The 26,533-nt window shown below is 42.2% G+C and overlaps 1 protein-coding gene across 3 annotated transcripts; it reads right to left on the bottom strand.

Moving 5' to 3' along the window:
• Window positions 1-949: 949 nt before the first annotated feature.
• POMT2 (protein O-mannosyltransferase 2) lies at window positions 950-26,508 on the bottom strand (the record flags this gene model as incomplete). Of its 3 annotated transcripts, none has more annotated exons than XM_080345893.1 (21): window positions 950-1,622; window positions 2,206-2,320; window positions 2,955-3,095; window positions 4,987-5,092; window positions 5,299-5,358; window positions 5,574-5,645; window positions 6,819-6,895; window positions 7,984-8,075; window positions 9,786-9,937; window positions 10,798-10,876; window positions 12,588-12,660; window positions 13,532-13,598; window positions 15,692-15,801; window positions 16,910-16,992; window positions 17,956-18,062; window positions 20,659-20,818; window positions 22,451-22,559; window positions 23,416-23,524; window positions 24,674-24,778; window positions 25,588-25,672; window positions 26,294-26,508. In XM_080345893.1, the coding sequence occupies 21 exons, from the start codon at window positions 26,506-26,508 to the stop codon at window positions 1,517-1,519; spliced, it is 2,223 nt and encodes a 740-aa protein (XP_080202019.1). In that variant the 3' UTR covers window positions 950-1,516. The 3 variants fall into 3 exon arrangements, 2 of the variants coding, with proteins under 2 accessions (XP_080202019.1, XP_080202018.1); XM_080345892.1 differs by having other exon boundaries at window positions 12,588-12,657; XR_013922212.1 differs by lacking the exon at window positions 950-1,622 and having other exon boundaries at window positions 4,982-5,092; window positions 12,588-12,657.
• Between the last annotated feature and the right edge of the window lie 25 nt (window positions 26,509-26,533).

Below are 26,533 nucleotides of genomic sequence, written 5' to 3'. Positions count from 1 at the left end.
TGTCCCACAGAACAGCCATGCTAATGCAGCCCTTCTGTGCTGTACAAAACACATTAGAATTCAATGACTGGTAAGATAAATGAATGCACATTTCATGTTTAAAGACAGACACACTCACCTGCTGCTCTCCCTGTACCTTAATTTTGATGCATGGCTGAGAAGCAGAGCAAGAATTCTGAAATGAAATGTTTGAGTTCCTTGAACTATATGCAAAAGTGTTGCACAAATATTATTTCTTGAGACAGGAACACAGCTAGGGTCTAAGTGTCAGTCACACTGGATGCTACAAGGTGCCAACCTTGAACCGTGATAAGAAATTGAAATTGGAATAAAAAGAACATTTACAAAAATAGACCTAACACACAAGAAAGGCACCTGATAAACAGAATCCTGCTTTCTTTGAAGGGGTGGATTCAACAGCCAGTGGCCCTTTACAAAGAATTTTTGCCCGGCCTCACATTTCCTTCAATACAATAATTTGATGGTCAGCCATCTATGAGAGGGAACTTGCTCAATATTGCAAGGCAATGTGCAGATACCATGGCACCAACAACCAGTGTGCAGATGCCACATCCATCAAGATGAAGTGTTCCCCCTAAAAGCAGGGGTACTAGCACTGGAATAGCTGGGATCAATATACCAATGACAGCTGTCTGCAAAATTTCCAAGCTATTATTTCAGTCTCTAGTACACCTCCAAGAAGCTGGTCTTCACAGCATGCTGGGGGAGAAAATAAATCACCTGCTATTTCCACTGTAATTTCCTTAGCAGTTTCAGACAGAACTGCATAGAAGCTACAAAGTGCTGAGCTGGAACAGTCTCGCTCTGAGCACAGGCTGGCTAGGTGATTGTTACAAGTGATTAAAAGTGATCAGAAAGCAAGGCAGTACAGAGGGATAACAATCTCCATCTCCTCTGTCTGCAGAGGGCCTGGGAGACAGGCAAGGCACAGTGGCTCACAATATTTCAAGGATCAGAACAAAATAAACAACAGACAGCCAGGGCAGGGTAAAATGGATGTCCCCAGATACTTATGTGAAGCTTTCAAAAACCTCACCATAAGAGAGGTTGTTAATCATGATAAAACTTGTAACGTCTCAGAGACTGTGTGGCTCTCAAACTGCTTAGATTACAAGAAGGAAAACTCACACACACACAGGAACACGCAGCTACACACAGCCTCCAACTTGTACTGATGTGATTGCTGGAATGCCACCGCTGTTTGACTGATATATATTGCTCAAAAGAAATGGGATTTAAGCAGTCAGATGTCCAGGAATATAACCTAAGGATTCAGGACATAAGCCTTTTTAAGAGAACCTTCTCATTGTCAGTCATCCTCTGCATCTTCCAATGCAGGTAGTGCAAACAAATGTCAAAGCAACAGGGCTACTATACACAGAGTTCTCCAGAGAGGGCATTTTACTGTCACTCGTCTCCAAAGCACCAGAATCAGCCTGAAATGCAGCAGATCTCATGCTTCTCATCTGCTGTTCCCAGGCTCCCTTTGCTTGCTCTAGAACTCCCAGGAGTCCATCCACCGGAGCCCTGCCATGGGGCTGCTAGGATCGGAGGCCATGGGTCCTATCATCCCGTAGGACAGAGGATGGAAGAGGTAGAAGCTGTGGAAAGAACGCAAATGCCCATCAGGGACTGTACGATTTTCTGTCTCAAGAGCAATGCAGCAGATTAGTCCATATAGATGTTCTATGGGACCTTTGTTTTTTTGGGCTGCTCTAAGCTCCACTGGGGACCTTCTAATCTCTGCTGAAGACAGTATAGTAGACAGTTTTAGCACAGGTGGTATTTGCTCTTAGAAAGCAGCAGCTTTGGAGAAAAGCCAGCTGATAAAACCTGCAGCAATTAAAAATTTGCCTGCATTTGAGGGATCTGGCACCATCTAGTGCAGGGAGCAGAATCAGAAACCACTGAACTGTGGGTTTGGAGAAGAATATAGTGTTCACAAGAGTGCTGGGATAGAAGAAAGATTCCCTGCAATGGAAAGATGTTTTATAATGCATTACTGGGACACAGATGCTGAATTTAATAAAATTTGCGGGTTTAGGATTGTGCTTGATGGTGCCTGAGAAGTTCAGCAGAGAAGTTCAGCAGAGACAAAGGCTAAGGATAATTAACAGGCAATAAGGTTTCCATTGAGACAGTGACTGTCACACACTCAGGGAAAGCTCAGCTTTCAGAACTCACCTGTACACGATGAGCAAGAACAGTGCCAGGAACCCCGCTCCATATACTTTTCTAGCTGTAGTACTGGGTGATAAAAGCCCAGCGCAGAACTTCAGTAGTGTGTCCCAGGTGATTCCTAGGAGAAGGAAGAGGCAGAAGTCAGAAGCAACGGAGAGGCCAAAGAATGGAGCTGCTACATTCAGTCATACACTGGGCTGATAAAGCTCTGTTAACACAAGAAGACCTTGTCAATTTTAAAATTAATTTACCCAGGTAACCGTCAGAACTATAGGGATTGTTTTGTATTAGTAGAAGGTTCTTTTTTCTACTTTTCCATCTGAATAAATGCAAAGGAGATCTGGGCCCCAGCATGCTAACTAAGTTGGTACAAAATCACAGGAAAAAACACCAAGACTGAATTATAAACAGACATGACAGAAAAGTGAGGGCAGCAAACAAAAGGGAAGTAACTTATATAAAAGCATATACAAGAGCAGTGACACAGCAGAGAACAGGAATAGTTTTGCTAAATTTAAATGCCCCAAGAACTAGGCATGACTGCCTCTTCAGGGTGGTAAAACAAAAAAAGAAGAAGAATTTGGCAATGCAAGCTGCTTTGTGAAAGACATTTTGAATTAGTCAATGTTTTTAAGCACTTTGCACAAGCAAGCAGAAAACCTAATAAATTATACTGTTTAGTCTGCAAACATTCCATTTAACAGAATTTCAGCGTTACTCTGCCTTGTCTTTTCCCCGGCTCTAGAATTTACCTGTCAACATGCTAGAAAAAAGCATGGCAGGAAAGTAGTGGTGAAAGTAGAGAACTCGGCCCATCATAAAAAAAGGGAGGTAATGAAGGAGCCAGCCCAGCATCATCTGCGCTCCACCACATAGCACAACTCTGGACAGTTCTGGAACACAAATAAACAGACTTCAGCAGAGGAACTGTAGTTGATATTTTTCTATTTGCAAGCCTTATCCCAGTAAGTAAACTCAACAGTACTGATCTTTGCAGGAAGTCATGTACTGGTCTGAAACTGCACCAAGCCTCTGCAACATGCTAGCTGCATTCTTTATGAACATACAAACACTCTTCAGGAGAACCGTTATCAGAGAAAATGTACAAAGACATAAGTCTCAAGGGACTGGCAGGAGGTTGACTACACTCTATGTTAAGACTGACCTTGCAGTTTCTCAGGATGCACACCAGACTAATTAGGTCATTCCAGTTTCTGATGGTTTTTATTCTCTCTGTAATGAGACTACAAGCCATGCAGATAATCTCTTTGCCAGCCTTTCCTGGAAGGAAATACTGCCGAGCTTTCTGAACCTGGAGAAGGGACTGAGAGCTCTGGTGTCTGCATGCAGTTTAGCCACTAACTTATTGTGTAATTTCATAGTTTTACATAATGTTTTAGAATTCAGTTCCCACAAAGAGATCCACAAAATGAAGCAACCATTGATGTAAACTGGAATGGTCAAAGTATGACTTATTAGGGTTTGTGAAAAGCTCTATATTCTTGGCACTGGACATAATAAAGGATCATTGCATCTCTTATATTTGTCATTTGCTTTGCATAAATACCAGGAAACATTTCTAATTTCAAACCACCATATTTACTACAGCAGTACAGAGCACATGCAGAGCCTGACAGCAGAGCACTGATTCAGCTGGTCTGTCTCCCTTACAGTGAAAACAGGTAGCCCCTTGCAGTATTTTTTAAAGACCTGCCCTGTTCTTTATTAAACTATTTCAGATATGAAACTCACACTCTTTTCCTTGTGGCCACTGCTTGATAACCCAAGCTCAGTTGTTTACTAACCTTGGCACACACAGTCTTGCCATGCACGTGCTTTTAAGGTGTCTGCAAAATGTATTTTTGAAAAGGAAGCCTATTATCAGTAACCTATGTGGGTTAAGTATCTTTACTAGAAAAAACATTTTGGAAGTCTGCAAAGCAGAACAAGCCAAAAGCCATGGGACCAGTAGCTCTCTGTATCAGGAAGGTTCCCCTGACACACATTTTATCACCTTTTCTTACTGATACGTCCAGATAAAAGATAGACTTCCCAACAGATACACAGCTGATCATTTCTGAGCTGCAGTATTCAATGTAACTGAGAGCACTCGTGGCCATCATCTTGGCCCTTGAGCAATTCATAAGCAACTCCAATGCTAAGCTGGGGGCTGACCTGCAAATCAAGGCTGGCATGGGAGCTACTGACTAATCCAAGTGCTTCTCTCCTACAAGAAAACAAGGCACCAAAAGCTACTGAGACTCATATCTTTGGATCACCTTAAGATGCCAGCTTATACCCAGGACAGCTCTGTAATCTCCAGCAGAGGAGTGGCAAGACTTTTGACAGGCCACTGATCACATCTCCTGCCTCTGAGTCATGTCCAGAGCTCTCTTCTTTGGCCAAGTAGGTGTCTCAGGGCCTTTGCTGACTTGAGGATTCCTGATCAAGTCTTACAGACTTAAGAAATTCAGCAACCCATTAAGAATGGCCTGCCATGCAAAAAGCAATACTTGTTCACCAGAGCAATTATTTCTAATATGGAACCCTTTGTTAACAGTAACACCGTTCAGTGCTACAGTTTCAAAGCACTACATAGCTTAGTGTTTTGTAAACAAAGTTGCCTTGAGCATATTTTTTTCAACCCCCAAGGTTCTAATACAATATAAACAAAAGACTTTTTTTTTTTTTTAATACAGGTGTCTCAGAATGAGCTTTCTTGTATCAGGAAACCCAGATAACTGTGATTCTATAGTTCAGGCAGGATACAAAGACTGACCTCACCTTTGAGTTCAGAAGTCAGTTGGACACCTCTCTTCAAGGCCACTGCAGTGGAAACTGCTATCAGAAGATATAACCCAATAGTTACCAGATTTAGCCACCAAATCACCTACATAGGAAAAAAAAAGAAAGATTTGGGACTTCGGGCTGGACATGCACATATGAGAGGAAGAGAAAAGCTACATGCAAACACAAGAGTACAATGAGAAGCAGCCCAATAGAAGGAGGAGGAAGAGAATAATTGTCACTGGCAGAAGTAAGAGTAAACTAAAGTTTGCTAAAGACATTGGCTTGGAACCTCCCACTCCAACTTACCGGGTTTCCCAGCAAATAAACCCGATAATCGGTCTCATTGACACCAGAAAAACGCAGGCCCTGAGGAAACAGACCATAAGGGAGTAAAATGGGTTTGCATCAATCAAGTTTGTATTTTGCACAGTGTCCAAGGTGAAACAACTTCCCATCCATGCAGCTCAGGTGCTACAAAGTAAAGCTGACATCATCTCCAATGCCATTGAAGAGGTGCTACACTTAAAGAAGCACAGCAAAAGCACTTGAAAACAGGAAGGAAGGTGGACTGATCAATATACCTGGTAGTTGATGGGCCAGTGCCAAGGTTTGGATGTAACTTCATTGTCCTTTGGTTTGAGGCCGCTGTTTCCCTACAGAAAAGTCAAGATAAAATGTGAATGAGCAGGCAGTTATGCTGCAAAGCCTGCACAGAAATGTCTGGGTACACAAACACACATGAATACTCAAGTAAAGGCTGTTTTCTCACTAACCACATAAACACATCATCTTCTAGAGGTGGTCACAATGAGGAAAATGGGTGTTTGAACATTATTGTGCAAGTGAAAATGTTATTTGGGTGCCATTAGAGGCACTAGTCTCTCATTTCTCCAGCTTTTCTGTCACTGAGGACACATCTTGCATAAGCAAGACCTTTCGTTCATTACGAGACTGCTTCAACAGGTTTCTCTGCACTCTGAAATAAAAGCCTCAGAAAGATTATTTCCATGGAAACTCCTGGAAGTGCTTCCTTACCTGAGACAGCATTATCACTGGTTGCCATGGAAATGTTTAGTATTAATAATCATTTTCTTGACTACCTTCTTTCCTTAAGGAATCTGAAAAGAGCTGTACAAACAGCAGCAAATAAAACCTTAGACTCCTTTCTCAAAACAGTAACTTCTCATTCTTCAGACAAAGGACTGAGGAGCTGGAAGCAGAAGGGCTGTGGCCGAGAGCACAAAGAATAAGCATGGGGAAGGACCAGAAGAGCAGTCCGTCAAAAAATATTAACTCCAGCTCCTTTATATTTTATTTTTTTTAATTCAGGGTTAAATATGGAAGAGGAAAACACAAAACACAGCGTCTCAATGAACTTTTAAAAAAATTAGAAGTTTTCCATTTTCAATCCAAACATTTATTTTTCTCCCAAGATTCTGTTTAGTTAATTTTCCTGTCTCTGACCACATTAATATCCCCTGCCTCACAAATATTAATTTAACTTTAAAACCTTCCAGTAGAGTAGGGAAAATTTTCAATTCTCCTTTACAGAACCAAATTTCAGCAGTGGAGGGATTACACAAGCAGGCAGTATCTAGATCACACCAACAGCGGAGCCAGGCATCAAGTCCAAGGCTTCCAAACTTTTGGAAGATTCAGCTGCAAGACCACCCCTTTTCCTAAATATAAATTCAAGTAGGCTGGTTGGGCATGTAAATTCTGCCCTAGCTTGCAGCAATCATCCAGATATCTCAGAAAATGCTGTTTCTTCTTGATGCAAGAGAAAGAAGGAAGAAAATTGTAATCTAGAATTAATGATATCCTACCCGGATCATAACCATGTGGGATTCTAGCAGAATTTCTGCAAAAGAAGGCTTCAAAACATCCAGGCTGATATTGGGCACTTAAAAAAAAAAATTTAAAAAAAGAGAGAAAAATAGATTAGAAGTCTGTATGCTTTACTTTTGTTTGCCTCTTTCATAATCAACTCAACTCTCTACTCCTGCAACAAATCTGTTTCTCGCACTTCTTTTAAGTCCCTACAGAATTAATTCATATTCTAAACACAGAAGTTTGCAGTCAAAAGTACCCCCAATGATTTTCACGACTGATGTACTCCTAGATTTCCTCCTTTACTTCCAGAAGCAAGAGAAACAGATAAAAGAGCATGAAATAAACAGATTGATATTTCAAGCTGAAATTAGAGATATACTGTTCACAGGCTGCTGTTTATCTCTGAATGAGCCACGAGTGTGGGAATGTAAAACCCATTACAACAGAAGTGGAAATTCTACCAAGTCAACAGCCCAGGATTCCTTCCCTTTGGTTTGCACAGTCACTCTCAAAGGATGAGGAGCATCAGGTTTTTTTAATGACTCAGAACTCAGCCCAAGTCATGTGCAACTCATAGGATGAAAATTATATTGAATAATTCAGGCCAAATGATGCTGTGACAGATTTCTAACTCCTGGATGAGGCTGCAAAGCCCATCTGTCCTTATTGGCAAACTCAGTTCTTTCCCCAGCCTCTCTCACACTTCTACTATCCATTACTTGAAGGTACTGCAAAGTCATTATTTAGCATGGCTCCAACAGAGAATATACACCAGAACAAGGCAGATCCTAACTTAAAAAAAAAAAAATCATTAAAATCTATATGATATGCTCATACAGTATGTCTTACAGCCTGTACTGCAGTGCCTATAAAACTTCTTGCTTTTGTTATCCATTAAGACTTCAAAATATTTTTGTAAGTCTTTATATTTCCACTACACTTGAAGCATTATCACCAGTTTACAGTACAAACAGTGAAGCCAAAAAAGGCCATGCATCTTTCAACAACTGGCCCAAATTCAGCAAGTTTGTACTTGAGCTGAGAAAAATACACAAATCCCAAACACTGAAGGCTGGTTCTTGCCATCTGACAGCTCATCCCATCCTTTAACAGCAAGCCAAGACGCACCCTCAAAGCAAAGGGAAATAAATGCCTTACACTTAGGGTTGATATGATCTTCAAAGTTCCAGAGGGAACTGGGACTCTTCTTCAGGTATGGTGTGCAGGTGACTTCCACTTGCTCCCAACCCCTGAGGAACAGCAGAACAGTTAGTCACCACCCCACAAAAGATCATTCAGTATTTCCAGTTTACATTAGATTTTGTTTCCATTTAGCTTCATACTTTCCCATAATACCTACTATACTACTCAACCCCAGCAGCTGCACTCTTGGACACTCTTACATGCCCTAAGCACCATGTAGAAAACAAAACAGATTTACAAGGTAGCCAACAGCAAAATTCTACCGAATACTTGAACCATGTCTCTAACTTTGGGCATCAAAAACTAAAAAAACCTCAGTCTATACACAGGCAGCAAGATTTTTGAAGATGATGCATGTTGACATATAGAAACTACTTCAAGTCAACCTTTACAGTCTCTCCAGAAGAAAATCACCATATTTAAAAACTGTATTACAGAAATAAAAGAATTATTTTAGAGGATCCCACCAACTGTTCATTTAGTCTGTCACCCTGTTTCTAGAAGGTCACATCAAACACTTTGGGAGAAAGTGCATTATACCCTGCAGTAATGTGACAGATTAATGAGGAATTTTCTACCAGTCACCACTTAGCAGGCTTAACTCCACTAATTAATTAATTCTGTTAATTAATCACCACTTAATTCTCTGAAGGACAGTGATTATTCCCCTTTAAATTCCTAATATCTATATATCTATATATCTATATATCTATATAGCTATATATCTATATATATAAACAATTAACCACACTTATTTGCAGTTAAGTATTCTTGCCCTCAGCTCTTAATGTTATCAATATTTTGTGGCAACAACTTCCATTCACAGGGTAACTTTGTTACAGCAAAAAAAAAACAACAACAACCCCTTTCTCAAATGTTGACAGAGGCAGTGATTTTTTTTTTAAATCAATTACATTATTTACCCTTGAGCCCAGTTTTACTGGTCAAAGACTAAATGGCACTTGTATTCCCGAGCAGGCAGTCACCAGCCTGCGCTCACTATGATTCAGCATCCCCAGGATCCGTCAGAGGCCATTTTTACCATAACACAGTGAAGGGAAACCTCAGCTGGCAGCAACGGCGGCTGCTCTGGAAACAGAAGCGACATGACTACACAGCCACCTGCTTCAGGATCCATGTGAGCATCCTACGGAGCACAGCAGCTCTGCAGAGACGGCAGCTTGCCTGGCACTGCTCTGCACGTCTCTGCACACACCTCACTTTAATGATGAAGATATATAACCCAAGGATATATTAAATCACAGCCCCTGTTAAAAGCAGGTTGTTACTGTTGCCCTCACTTTAGATGCTGCACGGCAGAAGGTCTGTCAACCACAAAAGAAATTAATACCAATAAAAAGAAATTTGAAGGATTACAGCATGGAACAGTATGAACTGCCTCAGTTTCTAGTAATCTTTGTGAATCCCAAGGATAAAATGGGCCTTGAAGAACACACTTGTCATCCCCTCCTGGACTTTCCAGATGACAAGACCTACACCCATGCCACTCTTGGATCTCTCAGTACAGGGTATTATTTTCCAGAGCTGTATACCTTCACTGTAACAGACTGCACAACACTAACCCAGATCTTCTCCTCTTGTTTTATTTTTAGTACTGCTATTTTTTTATTTTATTTTTTTTTTAAGATAAAGAAATGGAAGAAATGTTGTTATTACATAGTTTAAAAGTACATTGAGCAAAAGAGCATTTCAACTCAAGGCTTTGCAGGGGTGGAGAAGGATTACAAGCTATTTACCATTTTGGCAGAGTCTTTCCAGAAGAGCCCAATATACACCCTGTGGCCACATGGGTTAGCTGGACCTGACTCCGTAGGACTTTGATGAGCTTCTCAGCCGTTCTGCTCATCACTTCAATCCGCCAGAAATCATTGGAGTCTCCTGTTCCATTCTATCATGCAAACATACCATAGGAGGATAAATTAAAAACAAAAACAAAACCAACCAACCAAACAAAAAACACATTACAAAAAAAACCAACCCCCTCCCAACCAAAAAAAACTCACAACAACAGCAAAAACACCAAACAAACTAACCAACCCCAAAAAACCCCACCAAAACGCAACCGAACCACCAACTAGAAGACATACAGGATTGAAGCACTGCAAATAGGAACGTCTGAAACTCTAATGGTGGCAAAGCTAAATGAAACAGCCTTCACAGAAGAGATTTTTCCATCAGGAAGAGATTATTCTAGACATGAGCAACTACTCAAAAATACATTTTTATCTTGCCAACCTTAAATTTTTTTTGTTTCCAATTCATACTTGACTGTGGCTCAGAGTTACATTTTAAACAGGGGTAACTTGGCTGCTTCACAAAAGGGGTTTAGGCAACAGCCCTTTGCACTTGGATATTCAGCCCTCAAAGCAGATTTCCTTTTCCTGATTCAAAATTCTGTCATCATTCTGTCAAAAAAGGCACTCGTCTATGTGACAAGGCCAAATACAGAAAATAATACTTGTCAGAGCAACTTCAAGTTTGCTTAGTTTGGCATTTATGGAGTTGAATGTTGCCAAAGTTAGACTGGCAGTAAAAGCTTAAGTTATTTTCTTGTCTGTGTTCACACTAAATAGACCTTAAATATGAGATAAGCAATTTCATACTAAATCAATTTTTCCTCCAGTATGGTAGATGCACATCTGTCACCTTGGCTAACAAACTAAAAAAGCAAGAATAAATCCCCCTGGCATGGTATGAACTATCCCCAAAAGAAGGAGCTGCTTTTTTTTAATCTTGCCATTCACTTACTATTCCATAGCCAGTAACCTGAAAATGCTTCTTTGTCAGTGGAGCCTCATGCCGGTGACTGTGAAGGTTTCTAGAAGTTCTAAAATGAAATTAAAAGTCAAATCTTGTTTTGTTTTTATGTCTCAGTCAATTTGTGATACGAACTTTGGTTTGAGCCATTCCCAGAGTTGTCAGCACTTTAACCACAGCGTTCCAGGCGAGGGAGGGCAGGATGCAGCCTTGGGCCACAGAGTGACACTGCTGCTTCCCACCACATGATGCCACACCGGGCAGTTCTGCAAATGGAGGATAGTATAGAATCATAGAATAGTTTAGGTTGGAAGGGACCTTCAAAAGTCATTTAGTACAACCCCCTGCCATGAGCAGGGACATCTTCAACAAGATCAGGTTGCTCAGAGCCCTGTCCAGCCTGGCCTGAATGTTTCCAGGGATGGGGCATCTACCACCTCTCCGGGTAACCTGTGCCAGTGGTTCACAACCCTCATTATAAAAAATTTGTTCCTTATGCCTAAGTCTAGATCTACGCTCTTTTAGTTTAAAACCATATCCTTTGTCCTATTCATCTTTTCAAAGTCCCCTCTTATCCCTGTTTCACGAATAAATCTGACCCTCAAGCTACAATCCACCACCTCCAAGTCAAAAAGATACTGTTGTTTTGGTTTTAAATGAAACATAAGGTGAGACTAACAGTCCTGCTCTTGCAAGAAGCAAAGCAAGATCCCGACCTCTCTTGACTATCAGTTTTACTTTTGAGGAGAAGGATTGTACTATTTAGTCAGGCATAGATTTACTGAGTGCCCCCCATTAGCACAAGCTGTACACGGCGCAGACAAACAGCCTCCCATCCTAACAGGGACTGCTAACAGGGGTAACCTGAAAAAGTTTGCCAAATCCTGCCCAGGCTGGATGAGGTTCATTCACAAGGAGACGGGAGCCACCTGCCGATCTCTTCGGCAGCACTGCAGTGTCACCTCCCATTCCAGAGAGCCTATGAAGACCTAACCACTGTTGCCTTATCAAGATGTTATCACCTTCATTATTATACATTGGGTCATAAAACCCAAAATTCAAGGCATTTTTTTAAATCTTAAAATAATTTTGGAAACGTAAGCAATGATTTGTGAACACACAGTATTGAATGCAATATGAGATCATTTCCAGGCTCACAGGTTTAGAGCTTCTGATAAGAAATCAAAGCTGCAACAGCTCAGAGCATCGTGGCACAGTGACATTAGACTAGATGAAGATTAAATATCAGGTCACTAGGATTCCCCCGCTTCCTCTCAGGTATTGCCTACAGAGATGGAAGGCATCAGCCAACATTTTTGTTAAGAGCATTTCACTGCTGTGATCTCAGCGCTGTTGAGAACTTCAGCGGGTGGATACTGCCTATGCACTCAGGAACACGACACTTGCAGTACACTGACAAAAAACCACACTATTTGCCTAGAAAACTCATAGAGTGGGGACAAGCAACAGAATGAGGGTTTTGAAGTTGCTTCTTTGCAGAAGAGTTACCCTTAATACTGCACCTCACACAGCTGAACAAATGCCTCTGCATTTCTAATGAAGTTGTGTGGTTCTGTTAAACGTTTCCCATTTAACACCCTTCTAAACATAAACCATAGAAGAAAAACTCCACAAACCCCACAATGGAAATGCAGATATAAAGACACCTCTGTCACACGGCCTGCTTGTGCCGGCCTAACCATGTAGTCTCCAGCAGGACAAATCTCCCACCAATTTTATTCAACCACGCAATCTCTTTGAATCCCAGAAATCATCCTTACTCTTTATGTTCCAGACGAATAATATCTCCATGCCTCACAAACTCCACAGGGCTGGAGGGATCTGACAGATCTGCTGAAGGAAGGCAAACTAATCATATCAACACACTGATAAACATATCAAGGTCTTAGAAAGTTTCTTGGGAATGCTCATGCCTCAAGAAGACAACATATGGCAAACTAATTTGTGTCGACTAAGCCTGGTGGAAACCACTGCTCTAGTTTAAAGACCAGCCCTGAGGGCTGCTCCAAGGAACATGGCCCCAAGCAGCACATACTGCCCTTAACTAAAGAGTATGCTTGGTCAGGCTAACCGAACACCAAAACTATAGATATATGTTTGTTTCTCAAGAACTAGAAAATGAGTCTTGCAACACTATTTATAGTTTTGTTATAGCTAAGCTATTTGCATTTTTTGTTGTTTGGAAAGTTCCTGTTAATTTTTACATATACATGCTGCAGGTGAAGAAAAGAAACTCCACCAGGCCAAACATGCCTCAGCTACTTTATATGACATTATAAAAGAACAGATCTATGTACAAACCATCTTGTCCCAGGTAAGCATCCATGGAAATCAGTTGAACACAATGTATCAGAATGTACCTGGACTCAACTTCTCCAGGACCCACAGTCACAATAATGTGTTCCCCAAAATATTAACTGAGTTCAGATTAATTTCCTCTCTGTTATCTGCAGTCCTACCTAGCTGAAAAGACGTCAATGCAACCATCAGCTGAGAAAACCTTTTTACATCAGCTGTACAATCTGGAGAGAAACCAAAACTACACTAGACACAAACAGCATTAATCAAGATGGAGCCAGATTCCCCTTGTTCCTCCTCTCTCCCTCATATCCCTGAAAGATACTTTGCAATGGAGGGAACTCAGAATATTTAAGTGAAAAACTGAAGTAGCAGTTATAAAAGGCACTTTATTGCTATTTGTTACCTGTATCCGAATTACGTTTCTTTATAATCCACAGGTTATTCAAATCTTTATGTAAGTAGGCAGTGACCTGAAAGCACAGATAATTTATTTTACCAAATGAGAAAAAAGCTGGTGACAGCAGACACACATTTGCCAGCAAACTGAAGTCCCAAATGAATGCACTAATAACATAGAAATCCTGGGATGACTTTTATGATACTGCCCCTTAGAAAGCCAGTTGCTGGCCACTCCTTCACTCACATCACACTTTTTGTTCAGCATAGCCCACGCATTCAGGAGCACTACACTTAATGGCAGCTCACATGCATCGTGAGTAACAGCCTCCAAACACATAGCTTGACCTCTTCTCAACCTGCTTCAGAGGCTCCTCGTACAACAACATGATACCCAAACCTGAATTTTTGAATAATCACTGACCAGCACCAGAACCAGGAGGTGGAAAGAGTGTTGGCTTTACAGATGGGCATCATTGGTAGAGACTCATGACAACAGGCTGCCTGTGGCAACCATAATACTTCTGCCAAAAGATCCAGGCAAGGTGAGAAGGAATCAGAGATCAACTGTTCAAGCAGCACCTGCTACCCAGCTATTCAGGGATCAACTGTTCAAGCCGTACCTGCTACCCAGCTAATCATTACCAGCCTGCTCAGATTCACAGACCATCAGTGCTCCTCCTGGCACCATGGGCCTCTAGCCCTCAGGTGCTGCGACCTTCCCAAGTCGCATGAGGAACTGCACCCACTTCGCTTGCTCTCTTCCAGCAGCACCAACCCTGCTCTGTGGGACCCTAGACCAGTGCCAGCCCTGTGCCTCCCACTCAGGTGGGAGCAGATGTCCCCGTGGGTGGCAGGACAGAGTGTCTGAGGGTGGGGGAAAAAAGGAGAGCTGGAACCTCATACCTTAAGGTTGTATCATCAGGTGAGCAAGGAAAGGAAGAGGCAGAGGGATGACTGCCTCCATCTTTTCCTCCCTAATTCTCCTCCAAGTTCTGAGCTTCCTTCCCCTCTCCACAGCCCCCAAACTGTTCCAGCCCCCTACCTTGTCCTGCCTCCAGGGCAGGGGGCACAGGGGGGAATCTCCACCCTTTCCCACTTAGCCTCAAGTAAGCTCCCATCACCATTCTCACCAAATCCCTTTTCCCTGCTTTTAGCGTCATAAAACATGCTCTGCACTTCAATTTTGCCTATTCTTGAGCCAGTTTTGGTATGACATCGCTACCTACGGTAATAAATATCAGTGTCACATGATAACATCAGAATTTTTGGTTGGGAAGAACAGCAGGAAAAGGAGATTGAGACAAAGTTTTCATTTCTGAAAACTTCTTCCTCACCACAGACACTGAAGGGAGTTAAAAAACAAACAGTTGTTTTTATCTGGCAACTTTCTTTCCAGGAGCTCAGAACGAGTTTTAGACATTACACAGGCAAACTGCAAAATAAGTCTTGGGAAAGCTGCAGAAGCTGTAAGGCTTGTGAAGCTTGATGATGATGGACAAAAATAAGAAATTCACTTAATTTTAGTACTACTTAATTAGTGATAGTTACATGATTTCTGATTTTTACTCTGATTTATTGCTTAATCATTTAATCAGAAGCCCTTAGAAAGTTCAGATAGTTTAATTATGTCTGGCTTAAGAATGTACAGGTATCTAATTTAAATGAGCAAAACCTTACAAATACTTTGGTGAAACATAAGGAAAAGTAAAGCACCAAAGGAGAGTAATTCATGTAAGGTCACAGAGGCCAGTGAAAACACCACACAGCAGTCCTATTCTGTTGCTTTTAAAACACAGGAATTAAGCCTATAAGATAAAGTAATATATTTGTTTTAAACATAAGTTTTACAGCCTTTCTTGAGGTAACAACAGCACTTTGATTATGGAAGATTACTTTCAAGTCCTCTTGGCCTCTATCTATGGAGGATGGTCTTGGTACAACCATGAAGCCCTGTTACTGTGAATTACCATTGCTGCAATGCAGTAAGCTCTCTTCAAGCATCCTTTTTCCTCAGACTTCCAATCCAAGTGCACAGTTGTGGCACTGAGAGAGTAACGGATGCTGAGTAAACACATTGCTCCTGTTACAACAGCACCTAACGCTACGTGCAGTGGGAGCGAGTCAATGGTTGCAACCAGAGGCAGCACGGCTGGAGCACACAAACCTGCTGCTGGCGAGCTCCAACGCCCTCCGGGTAGAGATGCCAGTGGGAGTGAAGGTATCCACCTGCCATCCGAAGGTTCTTCATTGTGACCACAGATCCGTACGCCAAGTCTGTGTGGGAAGGAAGGAGGACAAAAAGTATCAGGCAGCTCTCCTGTAAATAGCTCCCCCAACTAGTCTGCAGTGCTCTGATGAAGCATGTATTCTCCTGCTTTGTTCTGATGAAAGCTTATTTCCTGCTTGACATGTTCCTGTGCACAGCTCATCACAAGTTTGTCTTCCATCCCCAACCACATTTCAGTAAAACTGTTATGTAATGTTTGGCTGAAACACTTAAAATTCTCCCACCTAGTTTTAACAGAAACAGAAGTGCCAGCTCCTTTGTATGTAATTTCACTAATGAGAGGTTTGACGTAGCTTTCTGTAAGAATATATGGTCAAATTAAAACATCAGAAAGTTTAACAAGCATGTGAGTACTTTGAAGCACTTCATCACCGAGCCCCTGGAGCAGCACACGAGGGAAGGGAGGCAAGCTCAGCTAGCAGCTTGTGGAGCTGATACCCTGGCTTCGCAGCCTCCCAACAGTCTTGGAGAATGGACCTGCTGCTCTCCCAGTAGTAGTTCTGGAGCAGGGAGAAGCCAGAGAAAAGCTGAAGTAATTGGAAAGCTAAACCATATTAAAGGTTTAGTAGTCCCCAGCCAGTCTGAGGATTAGGGAATGACCACAGAGCCATCTTTCCCCCAAATTCATATGCGTGCTGGAGTACAACACAGCTGAACCAGGGGCATGCTGTGCCACAAAGGAGTTGATAGTTTTCATTTACAAATATTCTGGAAACAAGTCATACATTCAGACACTTACAAACCCAAAGTGAACAGGACAAATCTCTTTTTGTTGTCTCATGCAACATAAAGGCCAAAAAATACAAAAATGCATGCACACTAAAGTGTTAAATCTCACAAAATGGCATCTTTCCCTCTAGAAGGAATATGATGAGACAAGTAGTGACCTTGCACTAAACATGGTGTTACTTTCAGCCTTTTTTTTTTTTTTTCTGCCAATATATAAAACTGCACAGAGGAACAGCACAGATCTGACCATGACCACAAAGGCATACTCTGCACTGTCCCGCCCTGACTTACAGGAGACACTGTTTTTATTTAAACCCCCATGTACATTGACAACACTCAAAGCAGTTTATTCCTTTGGACACTCACGCTCTGGAATGGAGACGTTATGAAGATTGTTCCCGATCAGTTGGGACTGAAATGCTGAACTGAAGAAACCATCCCCAGGACCACTACAAAAGAGAGCAAAGGATGTGCCAATTCTATGTTTGGCAAAACAGGCATACAAAGCTCTATCATACATTACCAAATGGTTTTTACAGAAGGAAAAAGATAAAACCAGACATGGTATTAGGAGAAGACAGACTGCAGTTCCCTTGGATGCACACACCTCTAATGTTGTGAATCACAGTAGATAGAGACAGTCTTGCAGGAAATTGTACAGAGTTGCAAGGACTTGAGGTCATAAAGATGTACATACTAACACTGCTTAAAGCACCACTGACTGTCTTTGGAGGTGTTCTTATGGCAAATCAACTGAGTTACTGTCAGGTTAGATAATAACAAAGCTTTTCTCTGTGGCTTCTGAAGTCTCCTTTCTGTTAAGAGGGGAGTGGTAAGACCAATTGACTTAAACTGAAAAACAACAGTTTGTTTGGCTGGTTTTTTTTCTATAGTGAAATGCTTATTCACCTCATCTCTTAATGCTAGCATATGGAAAAATATTACTTAACCTTACTAGCAGTTGTGCTCTTTCCACATACAAAGCATCCCTTGGTTGCAGGTATTCAGAGAAGAGTCCTCCCTTTGGGCACACTCAGACTTTTTTTTTTAATCACAGCCAAAGCCTTTTTCAGGATGACTTTTTTTTTTTTTTAATAAAAAGAAAAATAAAAATAATGGAGTTGAGACATTTTCAGGTCCAGGAAAGAGAGGAGGAAAAAAAAGAAGACAGAGAGTTTGGTTAGGATACTTGCTTGGCATCTCAGAAAGTCTTAAGCTCTAACTCAGTTTCACTGCCAGTTTAGCCAGAGCCTTTCTCTAAAAACAATGCAAGTGTCTGTGAAGGGAATTAAATAAACACACAGCTTATGGCTGTGCTTCTGACACTGAAAGTGGAGAAATCCATAACCAGTAGCCTTCAATTCAAAGCAAATGCAAATGATTCTTCTTCTGGAGAAAAAGTTGTGAAATACCTTTTATTTAATACTGTAAAATGAACAGCAAACATAGTCATGTAGAGGGCAAGCGGGAGCAGGATGAGGCAGAGTACACGAGCCAGTAAATGCTTCCCAAACACGACCTGTAACAAACACAAGCTGGATCAAACAGTGTAGCTGGAGGAACAACTCCACCCTGTATCTCACAGGACTCTGAGCAGTGGTCCTACAGTAAAAGCCCACCATGCAAGCAAGCCCAGCAGGCTGCAAAACTGCCTCAGAAAGGCCTAGGGAGCAGTAAAAGCTTAGGCAGAACTTGCTGTGCATCTCTGAAAACTGGAGCTGGGGTACCTTTAAATTTCAGAGTCTTGGGAGGAACACAAAAATGGGCAATAGGAGAGTTTAACGTCCAAAAATTCTAGTCATGCCTAACTTTGGCAAAGGAGGTTGGGCGGCTCCCATTGACAACACTTTGAAAACAGGGACCTTAACTTGTTTATCTGAGCAGTACACATCTTGACACAGAATCACAGCAAGGAGATGGCTTCCAGAATAGCAACTGTCAAAGCCAAGCAAAAGGGAAAATGAAAAGATGAAGGCACAGTAGATACAATTCTCCCAACAAGTCTGACTGCAACAAGCACTTCTTGGGGCCCTAGATATGCTGCATTCACAGAAACCAGCTCACTCAGCCCAGACGCTCTGACACTGTAACTGCTGTTGCTGGTCCTCAGCCAGAAGTTACAGAAAAGGCAGCACCAAAACCTGTGAGTGTTTCTAGCTGTCTCAACACAAAAGCAGAGGATTTTATCTAAAGGTGGCTTGTACACAGATGCCCAAGATGCAATTACATATTCACATCCTACTGACACTGCAGGTAGCAGAGTAAGTATTCTAAAATACAGAGAGGGTAATAAACAGCTGTGGGAGAAGAAAACACCCTAAATAGCAAGAGCTGTTTGCTAAATGTCCACATCTAACTTGAAAGCTGACGAAGGCATATATACTTGCCATCTTCCTTTTTTTTTATGGTACCGATCATTCAATCGTTAAGCTCATCATCCTCCATCCCTCAATAACAGATGCAAAGATTTCAGAAGTAATAGAAAAATCTGAAGACATTACAAAACAAAAAACCTACTGAAGTGAAAGGGAACAGTTGCCCAGCTCAAGTGCTTGAGCAGAACACTTAATAACCACCGGGCATCTAGAAAAATGCTGATTGAGGGTACATAACCAAAATCATGCAGCAGAGAGGCATATGAACTCATCTCCACTTCCCTGCTCAAAATGACCACAATATGCTTCACTCTTTGTCAAAAGGTTTTCTTTAACTACAGACTTCAATGCAAAGTCACAAAAGAAAATGTACATGAAGGACAGCATCAAGCAAACCAGAACAGTGGGCCAAGAGAAGCTGAGAATTCTAGAAATCAAATTAGTCCCAAAAACCTTGCATGTAAATAATCATGAGTTGTTTCATAACAAATGCAGAGATAAGTTATTCAGGTTTTCGGGGGTTTAATCCTCTCTCCTTTCTTTGTTTTTTGGGTTTTTTTCCCTCCTCAAGCACCAGGGTTGCCAAATAGTTAGTTATTCAGAAAGCATCTACCTTCTGGAGTAAATTTCTTTACATATTCAGGGGTTTGCTGCCTTTGCTGCCAGCAGCATAAATGAAATCACTGTGCAGCCGTCTGCTGGCAGAAAGCTTAGACATGATGGATTAGTTCCATTTCAAATGCAATTAACTGACTTTGCTCAAGGAGTGCATCTCCAGAGCTGGAACACTGCATCTTTGCAGCCCACATTGATTCACATTAATCAGAGAAAACAAATCACACAGCAGGAATAGAAAAAGTTTCCCAAAACCTCCTCTGTTTATGAGACAAACAGGACAAAACCAGTAAGATACAGAAATGTCAGGCTTCAGAAGAGGCTGAGACAAAAGGAGAACTGAACACCTTTTAAAAGATGTGCTTGAAGAATTTGTTTCCCTGCTGACTTCAAGACAGCAAATGGTACATCAAGGTATTTTCCTAAATGTTAGACTTCACAGTGCCCAAATATAAAATGCAATATATTAGAACAAGGAACCCAAACACATTAGCAAATTTCTTAGAGCTTGTAAGAACTAAATGTGTGTGAAACTGAGCAGACTACGGCTGCCTTCATCCTCACGACTGGCTACGAGACTGCAAACTGCAGAGCATGCCTGTGACTCACGACAGACACTACTGCTCTGCGGCCTGTGCCCCTCTGCTGTCATGAAGCAGCACTTGAACTTGTGGTGCTTATGCAAACTGGGTGCTGCAAGGCATGCCTGTCTGCCAGGTACAACCTACACCTCAGAAGGTCAGGTAACTGTTGGACACCATCTCACTTTGGGCCATTGCACAGCGATTCCCAATGAGCATTTTTAACCTAGACTCCATAAAATTCATCCAACTGGAAACGTAATCATTTCTCTTGAGAAAAAGCAACAACCTTTTTGCTGTGCTCTTATGACATTATATCCTGCTGATATATGTGGGGTTTCTTAAACATATGGCAATAGTTTTTCCATTGTAACCTTCATCTTTAATCAGTGTTATCCACCTCAGGTGTTCCTGTTTGCTGCAGATAGAGTATCACTGTTTGGCTAGTTACATGGTTGTCAATAACTAGGAGAATTACAAAGGCAAAGGAAAGCAAAACAAAATTAAGAAACCCTTAATGTAAAGAAAAGGCTTTGACACTCACCAGTGACAGGCTGAGGTCCCCCAGCAAGCCCCATAAGTCAGAGATTGTATTCAGGCCAACAAAGAGGACTACAAAAAGGCCAACAAACTTTACTCCCATTGCTCCGGCAAGGTTCACGCCAGTCAGACTCAGCCAGAACCACCAGGAAGCAGAGAACGGCCTGCAGGAGAGATAGAGCAGGTCAGTATACAAATGATGGCTACTTGAATGGGCATCTATGGTCAGGAAAACAAACAGCAGCTTGGTTACCCTACAAAATTACATTTCTTCTTCGTTTCAGGAGCCCATGAGGAATAGAAGGGTAATTTTTTCATCAGTTTTTGAAAGGCCCAACACTTAAACATGGGCAACCCTAGATGTGCCCTTTAAAGAAGGGAACATAGACACCGGGTATAAGCTAAAACACTACTGTGAAGAAAGCCTGACACAAGGAAGGTATGAAAATAGAAACAGGACTTTTGCTCCATAGAATGCAAACTTACATCTCTCCAAAAGCTAAGGACATGGGGGAGAACAGGAGAAAAAGAACAGCTACCTTTCCTAAAGCAGAAAGTCCATAGTGGAAAACACCTACCCAAAGCACAAACAAAAGCTGCAGAAAAAAAGCAAACATATCACAAACTAAACTAAAACTGAACAACAGAGAAAATATGATAGCAGAATTTAAAACCCTTTTATCAACTCCTTGACACTTCTATTTTGGCTACAAAAAAATCCCCATGACCTGCTAAACAACACAACAGCTAGAGCTGGCTCTTATTCTGCTTAAAATCAACTAGTTTGAAAACAGGATTAGCTCTAAAACATGAGAAATAAGTTCAGGTCAAGGTACACAGGGCTGATCAAGTACTGCCCCATAATTTAGTGCTTGCACTCCCTGGGGTGCGTGTTGTAGATAAGGATGGCCTTCGATGGCCCCACATAACACTGCAGGCTGCGCTTTAGCAATGAATGCTGCGGTCACACTAAGGTTGATGCAATCAGTTCTTGAACACTTCATGAAACAAAAATTGCTCATATATACTACACAGTATTCTAAGATTTTATGCCTTTGAATTCTGGATGGGTTTTTGGGAAACTACTCTGTACAGCCCAGCCACAAAGAAGCCTTTTAACATATCCAAATACCTATAAATCACCATCCCCCTCTGGATGGGTCTACAGCAAATATCCTGAGTAACTTAACTGCATTATTCAGAAACATTTTGGCTATATGTCTCTCAAATTTTTGGTACAAATTTCTCTAAACCAAACAAATTACACTATTTACCTCAGCTAGCAGGATTTCATAAGTGCTTATATGACCACAGTCACACGAGCTGTTTTTCCCTAGCCTGGAGACAAAGTAACTGTTTCAAGATAACAAATTAATAACTTTGCCATTACAGAGCAAAGCCTTGAATAGGCTCTAACTGTCCTTCGTTCCTTCTTCTCTGACCTGCAACACCCTATACTTTTTTTTCCTGTCAAGTTTTAAAAAGCTTTAACCTTCATTTTCAAGATTTGCAGTTCCATAAATACTATTTCTGCTGAAATTTCCTTCCATGCTAAAATAATCTATTTAAGTCTCTCTCCTGGTTTACCCCAGCCACAGTATTTTCTCCCTAGTTTCACAAACCTTCATACTAAAAATTTCTCTCCCCTATCATGAGTCACTTTCACCTCCAAATTTCCTGAAATAATCTCATCTCAGCCATTCACCCAGACTACCAAGTGGCAGATGTGTTCCAGTATTTTATCTGTGTGAAAGCTGAGTACCTATAGTTTAACAAAATTATCACGTTTATCTTACCTATCCGCACAGCTGTTACATTTCACCATACTCAGAACAGCTCCCATGAGGAAGAACATCAGAATGGGGTCCAGCAGAATATACTGCGACAAAGTAATACAGCCCGTATCTACAAACAGACACACAACAATGTCAAAGGCTTGCAGTCCCAACCTGAATCTAAGATTGCAGAAAGCCAATTTCCTCAGTGTAGTCAAGACAAGAGGAACATGGAACATGGGAAATTTTAGAAACAGGAGCAGATAAGAATATTTCAACTTCTACTTGGATAACAAATAAATAAAAAAAAAATCACAAAAACGAGGCAGTACAACAGTATCTGTGAAACCCCATTGGGAGGTGCTGCTGACATATTCAGATGGACAGCATTACAAGCAGCAATGACCTTCCTACTAAGGCACCAGCATGGTGTCAGAGGATGCTACAGGAGAAGACATCTTTCAGATGCTACCTACGAAAAATGCATATGACTTGGATATTTTAAGTCTCCTTACCTCAATATCTGTGTGTTCTTACAGAAACCCAATCTCAGTAACTCCATTTGCAATGTTATTTCCTCCACTCGGCTCAATTCAACAAGGAACTTTTAAAATTTCTTACTGTGAACTCTTCCAGTAAGCTGTTAAATACCTCTATAACTCATATGGGAGACATCAATATTTCACTAGTGGGCAAAATCATTCCTGATCATTGATCTTCCAAAAATTCTTAAAATTGAGGTGAACTATAGTCCAACGCTGTGCTTATGCACATAACAGAAGTATCTGTGAACTAAACGAGACTGTAAAATTCACAAGGGGTACAACAATTAAAAAGTCTCATATTTTTAAAGCAGAATTACTTTGCTTCTGGAAACCTCTCTCAGTAACCCAAATATTCCCTGGCTAGGTAACATACAACAATCCAGCAATTAGATTCTCTAAACAATTAACCTGCTCTAATTTTTCTGTAGAAGGAACACCTACCAAAAATAAGGATGAAAGCTGTGAGTAAGGCTGCTGGCAGTGACTTTGACAGTTCCAGCACTGTGAGGTAGGCAAAGGGAACCAGGCAGGAGCCAAGGAATGCACAGAACTACAGGAGAAGAACAACACAAGATCAGTTATAACCTCATTGAGGGTAAGCACACACTCCCTTCCTTCATCTTCCACATCTACCAACAACAGGAGGTGTTGCAGCAGCTAAACTGACTCACTAAGAACATCAGACAAAAGCCAAATGAACAAAGATTCTGTTCGGAGAAGGAGAGCTGCCTACTCTTTTCTGTCTCTAGAGGTGTCAATAATAACATTTGGAGGTTCTCTTGCTAGACTACATCAGATATTCATAAAATGACATGGCAAGCAGGTGCACTACACATCCACCATATTAAACTTTTTTTAACAAGATATTAGAATATGAAATCTAAGAATAAAATACACCTGTACCTTATATCTTCAGCAGACCAGTATCACCTCCCCTACACAAATGAGACTGAGGATGGTTGGAGGAGGAAGAACATAAATCAAAACAAAAGAAAGCAGCATCACAGTAGAATTTGTTTTCTTCAGTGTCTGGTTCTAATACTTCTCCCACCTTTGGCTCAGGCAGATCTAGAACCACTTATTGCTGGAGATCCAGAAAGTAAACTAAGAAAGTAAGCCTTCCCAGTTTTTATGCTTTTTTCTAGGCACTAGCAATTGGCCACATTTTCTTTTTCTGGTTTATGTTATCTGCTGTTTTATGGCTCTCGGTCTTCCTAAATAGCAGTACAGCCAGGGTTTCAGATAGAATACCACTCTGAATAGTAATTTCAGCCTCTCTCCTCCCAGCTCCATCAGCTTACTGAGCTCAGTGTCAAACTGAATGGTGACAAACTGCAGGCAGAAGAAGGATGGTCCTGGCTTTTTGACATCCTTGGCTCTCCAGCAGAGCATCCGGGCACAATGGAGTGAGCAGAACCCTAAGCCCAGCAATGTTTGCTTTGCAGAACAGGCAAGATATCTGTCCCGCTCAGGAGTGCAGTCCTACTACTTAGCAGCACCTTACCTTCTTACCTGGCCTCTCACAGACAGACATTAAGACTTATTCACCATACAATCACTAAGACTTTTCTAAGGAGCTTAAAGACAAGGCTAAGCAGACCTCTGATCTGATCCAGGAGAGCTGTTCTTACGACATAACACTTCGTACTGAAAAGCACAGGAGACCTAACCAGCTTGATACCAGCCTGTAGAGCCTTACCCCTCTCATTCCCATGTAGTTATGCTGCTCATATCTGTCCCCTGGCTTTTGGAAAGGAAATGTACCATCATATCCACTCAGGTAGCCAGCAAGTCCAATCAGCATCTGAAGAGGAAAAGTGAAAAAAAAAATGGTCACGGAAATCACATTAGAGGAAGGAGTATCCAAGCCAGCAGCACGTAAGATTTTTATAGAAGCCAAGTCTGATCCACACGACAACTACTTAATTCAGACACATCATTCAAACAAGAGTTTATGTACAGAATTCATATGTATACATATTGCCCTTTGTCTAAAAGCAAAACTAGAAGGGATCAAAAGGGCTCTGGCTGCTGACTATAAGGACGACTGCAGGTTCAAGAGAAATACTAGGTATGGGATTTAGCGAATTCTATCTCTGTAGATTCTCCCATAGCTCCCAATTCCTATAGTTTAAGGCAACTCAGCCTGAAAGGAAGATAATCCTTCTGAGGCAGGAGGAGTGCACCTTCATCAATACTCCACACTGTTGCTAGAACAAGTTATTTGATTATAGAACAGCAAGTCAAGGCTTTCAGGGTCCTTTGTGGCAGGAGTCTCATTTACACACAAGCTATCAGGAACTATTTGGTTCCTTTGAACCGTAGGCTTCTATTAAATATCCCCCCTAAAGCACGTAAGTGCCATGTTCATTTTTTAATGTCCAGCCTTTCTAATACTCAACCTGCAATGCTGTTTTGTTTTCCTGTATTCAAAGCATTTTCATAAAGAAGATGCAAGTGAAGGGTCTGGACAGAGATTGCAAATTACCATGATGCCAACAACAGCTGGGAAAGGGTTTGGTGTTCATCACATCCTTCAGCCAGAAGGATGGAGAAAACGTTTGTTGGCCCACTGCTGCGGCTCCTAATACATGTAACAGAAGCGCAGTTTACCTTCCCCAAAGGGGGGTGGACATCAAAGAAGAAGGTCCGATTAATGTAGTAACTTCCCATCTTCCCAAAATGAGTTTCATCCCAACTGGAAAAAACAAAAGCACCAAACAACCTCTTAAAATGCTGAAGACAGTAAAAAATTCCAGGAATGTCTTTTTACTCATGCTTTTCATCACGAAGAGGGTGACTGCTGTATATTCCATAGGAAACAATGCATTAAATTCACTGGAAAACCACGGCGAGTACTTCAGCCGTTCTAAGCGGGGTCCTTCCTAAAGAGTTTGACATCAGCGCTCCAAATCCTCTAGTCTGCTCTTCCCATTCCAGACTCAGCTTAGATCTGTTTAAAAAACAGCCTGCAACCCATGGATTCCCAAACCCGCCTCCCCGAGCCCCGACCCCCGATGGGCACCATGTCCCGAGAGCCGCGGTGACCGCGGGGCCGGGCAGAAACCGCAGCCCGCCCCTGTGACCCCCCTGCCGGGATCCCGCCCCAGCACCCGCCGGGTGAACACGGACCCCCCGGCCGGGCAAGGCAGGGGCGGGCGGGGGCTGCGGAACGGGGGAAGGTGGGGGTGTGGGCGCGGAGACCGAACTCCGGCTGTTTCGGGAGCGCCTCCGGGAGGGGGCAGAGACCCACCCACAGGCCCGGCGTCCCCGGGACACTGCCCTGCCGCCGGGGCACAGGCCCCGCCCCAGCCCGTACCAGACGTGCGACGGCTCCGCCAGGCGGTGGAAGCGGGAGGCGAAGCTGAGGACGGTGACGAGAGCCAGCGCCGCCGGGCGAGCCGCAGCGGGAGGGGCGGCGGGGCGCCCCGGCAGCTGGCGGGACTCCCGCTGCCGCAGCGGGCCCGGCTCGGCCCGGCCGCCCCCCGCCGCCGGCATCCGCGAGGCTCCAGCGCCGCGACGGGCGCGTCGCATCCTGGGAGACGGAGTCCGGGGCGGG

Source organism: Nesoenas mayeri, assembly GCF_963082525.1.
Source record: "Nesoenas mayeri genome assembly, chromosome: 5".
Taxonomy (NCBI): Eukaryota; Metazoa; Chordata; class Aves; order Columbiformes; family Columbidae; genus Nesoenas; species Nesoenas mayeri.
The sequence above is the reverse complement of the archived record's forward strand: the minus strand, read 5'-3'. Positions and strand labels throughout refer to the sequence as shown.